Here is a 6253-nt window from a genome sequence, read left to right as displayed (position 1 = left end):
AGGGGTAGCTTATCTACCCTATCATGCCTCAAGCAAGCTTCAGTCTGCAAGGATCTGAGCTCCTCTCCATTCCCCTCCCTCCCTCTATCTCTCATATTGCCTGGCAACATGTTGGGCAATTGGCATTGGCTACAGCTCATTCCCCATCAAGGAGAGAAGTGGAGGCTGATAAGAGGGAGCTTGCCATTCAGCCAAAATAGCGGACCCAGAGCTCCCTATGCAAAGCTTCTCTTGCTGACCATCCTTCCCACCACCCACAGCCACATTCCATGGTTCTTTTAGAAGCTGAGCATCAAGAATTAGCTTGTTGAAGTATGCAAGGCAAGGATTTGGGTGGGGATCTGGCCCCCAGGCAGCCCCCTTTCTCTGCCCTTGGGAAGACCAACAATGCTGTGATTAGGAGCTTCCTACCTGATGTCTATCTAAGGTAGACGGGTACCTACAGGTAGTCCCTGGGTCCAGCATCGGTGACGTCCATCGCAACGCCCAGGCTCATTATCCGGTTGCCAGGGACCTGCTGATATTCAGGGGACCCACCTTCTGCTTTTCCGCTTCTCCTGTGGTTCTCCATTCCTGTCCTATGCCATTAACTCCAGCACCTTCAGAACCAAAGCACATCTGAGAATACTGTGCTTTTGGTTCCTGAAGCTCTGCATCCCATCACGTGCCTAAACAGATACACACGGACACACACAAACGTAGACTTGTACACGGGTATGGCAGACATGCACATACATACACACTCACAAACATATGGGTCGAAGACGTACAAGTACCCACATACACATGCACGCGCAGAATCGGGCATGTAAGGGTGCAAAGCTATACAGAGATACACAGACATCCAGACATATCCATAAATATACAGAGACGTTGAAAATATACCCACACTCCACACACAAATATACACCGACTCATACAGATTTATGCATATATTTACAAATACAGATTCACGTATACACAGATAAAGACAGATATACAAAGACTGACTCATGTACACACCAAGATACGTATACACACGTGTAGCTGGGCACTTACAAAAATACTTGTACATTCTCCCTGCACCCCATGTAGAGCTATACCCCAAGAAGCATATAAGTGGATCCTCTATCTATCTCCCTCAATCTCTCTCTGTCTCCATTCTCTCCTCTCCCTCTCTCTCTCTCTCTCTCTGTCTCTCTCCACCACACCCCTCCAACAACCCTGGGCTCTCTGCCCTCTTAATGCCCAGTCCCAGGTCGAGCTTCCTGCTTCTCAAGCCCAGATCCTTCCCGGAGGCCAGCATCATGCCTGGAGATGCAACATGTTCTGGCTAGGTGTCCCCAGGGGCTGAGGAAGTGAGGTGAGGGAAAGAAGCTGGGCCCCCGGGCTGTGCAATCAGGATGGGAGCCGCATGGCCACCAGACTCTCTAACTTTTGCCCCCAAGGCCCTCCTGGTGGAAGCAGCTCCCTCCTAAGAATGTGTTCCCTCTCCAGAGGTAAGCTGGGAATGGGGAGGAGGGAGAGGGAATTGCAGTGGGGGAGGGGACACACCTGGGAATAGAGAGGAGAACACATCTCAGAAGTTGGGGACTGTGAACTCACACGCTGGTGGCTGGGAGAATACAAAGTAGGGGCCAGTATCTGAGGCCAGGAAGACCTGGGTCTAGAGGAGCAGGGGGCCTAGGTGAGACTTCCTCCCTCTCACGTGGTTACCCCGGTGGACTCTCACCACACCCCACGTACACCTCAATTCTTCAATGGGCGACATCGCCTCCACCTTGGAAAGCCACCCGCCTCCCACCCCACCCTGCTCCCCATCCCGGATCCAAACAAAGCAGGAGGGCCCGTCTCCCACGGCACCAATGAGGCCAACCCCCAGAGCCTGGGGGAGCGGGGGAGGTGGGGGTGGAATCCGGGCCCGGCCGAGAAGGGTGGTGGAAAGCCCACCGCCCAGTCAGGGCTCGGCCACCGGCCACCACCACCCACCCCCACCGGAGCCCGGCCGCCCTTCCTCCTGGCCACCCCGCGCCCACCCGGGGCCCTCCAGCGTGGGCAATAAAGAGACGGAGTCAGGAGATGCTGTGGGAAGTCTGGGTTTATGGCCAGAAGAGGCTGGGGGACAGAGCTGGGGCGCAGAGGCCAGGCGGGGGGCGCGAAGGGCGGGGGATCCGAGGCAGGGGCTCCGCAGCCACGGGCTCAGTAGGAGCAGACAAAGGGCAGACGCCTTTGGCATGAAGTGCGCCGCCAGTGACCACCTAGCAACGGAAAGCACAGTGACGTCAGCCGCTCGTGGCCGTCCTCCCCTCCTCAGGCACCACATACGGGTCCGGATCCAGGTTCCCGCCGGGGTTATGATCTGGCTGCTGTGGTTCCCACGCGTCCCCACCAGCTAACGTGATTCTTCTCCCCCGGGGCGGGGGGAGGGGGCGGGGAGAGTGCTGCTAACGGCTTTATTCCGTTTCATCTTCACGGTGACGCCAGCAGGTGGGTGCTGCCCTCACCCCCATTTCACAGATCGGGAAGCTGAGGCTTAGTGGGGGTCATAACCTGCCTGGGTCTCAGAGCTGGAGGCGGATGGCTACCGTCTTACTCCAGCACATGCGGTCTCAGCCGTGGTGCCAGCTCCCTCACATCTGGCATCCGTGCTGTTCCGAGCTGGCGAATTATCTGTCAGCCAGCCTTCATTCCCACATCTCTCTTTGGTCCCTCGTCCATATCTTACATTCACATCTGCTACTCTCATCTGTCACATTAGTCACTCCGCCTATCAGAGCAAGGAAAGCAGTCCCCGGGCCCTGAGCCTAGCTCTGTCAGTGAAGGTGGAAAGCCTCCAGCTAGCTCCCAGACAGGGCTCCCCATCACCTGGGTTTGCTCTGAGGAATCCCTACATTCCGGCCCTTCTCACAGAGGACATGTCCCCCCAGCCGGGGGAAGGTGTGAGTTTGGGGAGGTGTGTTGGGGTAACTCAAAGGGACAGTATGTAAGAGTCTACCTCTCCACTCCCACCCCTTCCCCTTCCCCTTCCCCTTCCCGTGGCCCCAGTCCCCCTCACCTGTGGTGCACAGGGTCACACAGTTGCCTTGCCCTTGGAAAGGCTGCCCTGAGGCCCAGTATCCAAAATTCCAGCAGCTCCCATCGGTCCATTGAAAGCTCTGGCTCATGAACTAAAGTGATAGACTGGGTAAGAGTACAGATGTCCAGAGAGACAGACCCAGGGGCTCCAGAAAATGCTGAGTATTCCTTTCTCCTCTCACTGCCCACCCAGCGGGGAGCCAGATACCCTAGAGACCCATCCTTGAGGGTTTGCAGGCCATGACAAGGCAAGAGCAACCAGGACTCCCAACTGTCGCACAGAGCAGGCTTGTCAAGCCTTACTGTGCATACAAATCTCCCGGGAATCTTGTTAAAATGCCAATTCTGATCCAGGAGGTCTGGGGTAGGGCCCAAGATTGGGCATTTTTAACAAGCTACCTGGTTTGCTGCCCCTGCTGGTCCACGGACCACACCTGAGCAGCGAGCATCATGGTACTCATTTATCCACGACCCCAGACCCGCCTTGAGAGAAGAAGGGCCCCTTTCTAGAGATAAAGAAACTGAGGCCCCGAGGAAGTCATTCGGCTAGTAAGTGACTAAGCAGAGCATGGAGCCTGTCTCCTGACTCCAGTGATGCGCTGGTAAATGTTCAACAGCCAGCTCTGGGGGAAGGTGAGAACACAGAGGGAGGGAGGAACCCCGATTTACAGCAACTGCCAAGTTCTTTGGTGTATATATGTCCACTGGGGGCACGTTTCAGGCTACAAGCACACAGTCACTGAGCAAGGAGCTGAGACCAGATGCCCACCATCATCGGTTCTCACTTCACGGCCTGCTGCCTCAAGGTCATCTCAGCTGCTGAGGTGAGGCTAGACGCCAGCAGAGGCTCCTTTGAGGCAATCAGAAAGAAGTTCCTGTCCCCCGAAGTTGGTGCCCCACTTACCCAGCCCCGGTTGATGGCTCCAATCCAGACCTCATTTTCATTGAGTCCTCTGGCTGAGCAGAGGATGCGATAATCTAAGTTGTAGCTGTGTATGGAGATGAGGTTGCCTTGGTAGCACCTCCTGCAGATACTCTGCAGAAAGAAGAAAATGGAGGGTAGAGAATTCGCTGGCTTTTCTCAAGTCTCTGGGTCTCCAGGACAGAGCCTCTCATCCCTTTTCAGGTCAGAAATCAGAGACCTGTCTGCCCCTCTCAATCCCATGTTTGGCTCCCTTTTGTGTTGTGAGGAACTTTTTGCAACGACTACGAATATTCAGAATAGTCATAGCTACCGTTTGTGGAGAGTTTTAGTGACCCCGAGACTATTCCCAATACTCCCCACGTATTATCTCATTTAATCCCCACCACAACGCCAATGGGTTGGTACTGTTTATCTCCATTTTACAAATGAAGGTTCTGAAGCTCTGAAAGGTGGAGTGGCTCGCCCAGTAACACGGCCCATGAGAGTCAGAGCCAGGCTCGAACGCAGGCGTCTCTGATACCAAAGCCTTCCTTCCAGATCGGTGGTTCTCAAAGTGCCGCCCCCCAGACAAACAATACCATCATTACCTGGGAATTTGTTATAAATGCAAACTCTCAAGCCCCGCCCTAGACTTGCTCACCCAGAAGTGTGCTTTAACAAGACCTCTAGGGGATTCTGACGCACACTAGGTTTTGAGAACCACTCATCTAAAAGGGAACAGAAGGTTGAATCGAGTCTCTCCTCCCCCCACCCCCACCCCAGTCCTCCACAGTAGCTTCCCTGCCACTTACCTGAGCACATTCAAATTGCTGGGCCTGCCGCACCATCAGGAAGTTGCAGGTTTTGCACCCAGGACTGCTCGGAATTCGAATTACGTCTTCTTCCTTGGGGCACTGAAAGTCCTTGTCTAGGGCAGCTAGGTTCGAATCCATGGCCTCCCCGTCCTCAGATGTGACCTGACAGCTGGAAGCCTTGGCCTCCTCTCCCTCTGACTGAATCATCTCATCAGTCAGAGCCAGGTCTCCTCCCTGCTCCCCTGAACCTTCCAGATTCTGACTCAGATCCACTTGTATCTCATGGCTGTCCGGACTGCGGGCAGAATTCTCTGGGAAGGAGAGGTAACCTGCTGTCAGTTCTGGGTCTCCTTTCTTCCAGGACCATGGACAATGCCAAAGGCCCTACTTGAACCTTCCTAGAGCCATCTGGAGCTAATCCTGGATCTCCTTGGTGTTGGGTGAGGAGACAACATTTGGGTCATAGGCACAAATGGATGAGATGCTAACTTCTGGCTGGCACCGAGATGCGTATTGTGGGGGTGGGTGGAGGCACCTGTGAAAAGACCTTCATCTTCACAGGTGGGTGGATTTTAAGTTGAGGAGATGGCTGATCAGAGATGGGCTGGGTCAACTGGAGAGGGGTGACTGTGGCCCTGGCCCCATGAGGCAAAAAAAAAAAAAAAAAAAAAAAAAAAAAACCATACAGGAAATAGGAGAAAAGGGAAAGATTGGTAAGACAAGAAGGAGATGCTTACCCAGATGGAAAGCAGCAACTGTCCCCAGCAGGAGAAGGGGCAGGAGCAGTGGGCCTTTCATATCCACTCAGGTTTGGGATGGGGACACAACTCCAACCTCCTTCCTTGTGGGTGTCCTGTGTGTCTGCACAGCTCTTGGCACTTAGAAGAGACAAAATTCTTGTTAACTGGCTGATTAAGGGACAAACTAGAGCATTCTTTCCCTTCCCCCAACCCCTGGGGAACAGACCCTGAGCTGGAGAATTAGGAAAAGGACATGGGGTGTCAGCTCAAGTACAAAAGTCCCTTTTTCTGAAAGTGCCATCACCGCTTCCCTGGAACGGCCCTTAGCTCAGACCCTTGCCCCTGCAGGAATAAGCCTGCTCAGAGTCAGGGCCACTGTCATTGATGCTGGGGAATGAGGGGAGAGGATGGTGGCCTGAGGACAGGCTTCCGAGGTGCATGCCATATTGGGTCAAGTACTCACCTCCAGGAGTCTGAGGCTTCCACTCTCAGTGCTCCTAGCTGCTGGGACCCAGAGGCAGCTCTTATACTGGGCATCTGGGGAAGTGGGAAGAGGCCAGGATGATTGCTTCAGGCTAGGGTGGGGAGCAGTGGAGCTGATAAGACTAAGTCTTGCTCAGTCCTCTCACCCTTGAGCCCTGATGCCTGCTGGGACTCCAGAGACCTATCTCCCAAGGCCTGCTCCATATGTGGGCACCCAGATGCCCCAGTGTGTTCCAAAACACCCCAGGTGACTACTG

General features: G+C 54.4%; 1 protein-coding gene across 1 annotated transcript; it reads right to left on the bottom strand.

The window, feature by feature from the left end:
* Window positions 1-2065: 2065 nt before the first annotated feature.
* Window positions 2066-6028, bottom strand: LOC106979539 (proteoglycan 3). Its single transcript, XM_015077425.3, has 6 exons — window positions 5977-6028; window positions 5511-5651; window positions 4771-5084; window positions 3959-4090; window positions 3035-3146; window positions 2066-2237 (listed from the first exon to the last, which is right to left on the bottom strand). Exons 2-6 carry the CDS (start codon window positions 5569-5571, stop codon window positions 2179-2181), a joined length of 678 nt encoding a protein of 225 aa, XP_014932911.1. The 5' UTR covers window positions 5572-5651; window positions 5977-6028; the 3' UTR covers window positions 2066-2178.
* Window positions 6029-6253: the final 225 nt, after the last annotated feature.

Source organism: Acinonyx jubatus, chromosome D1 (genome assembly GCF_027475565.1).
Source record: "Acinonyx jubatus isolate Ajub_Pintada_27869175 chromosome D1, VMU_Ajub_asm_v1.0, whole genome shotgun sequence".
NCBI lineage: Eukaryota > Metazoa > Chordata > Mammalia > Carnivora > Felidae > Acinonyx > Acinonyx jubatus.
This window is presented reverse-complemented; position numbering and strand designations above follow the sequence as displayed.

What these genes read in the sequence shown, in the direction of transcription:
- LOC106979539 (XM_015077425.3), bottom strand. Translation starts at nt 5,571, where the DNA reads ATGAAAGGCCCACTGCTCCTGCCCCTTCTCCTGCTGGGGACAGTTGCT. An exon ending in AGTTGCTGCTTTCCATCTGG is followed by an intron (nt 5,085 to 5,510) that starts GTAAGCATCTCC and finishes TCTCCTTCCCAG; the next exon opens with AGAATTCTGCCCGCAGTCCG. An exon ending in TGTGACCCTGTGCACCACAG is followed by an intron (nt 2,238 to 3,034) that starts GTGAGGGGGACT and finishes TTCCGTTGCTAG; the next exon opens with GTGGTCACTGGCGGCGCACT.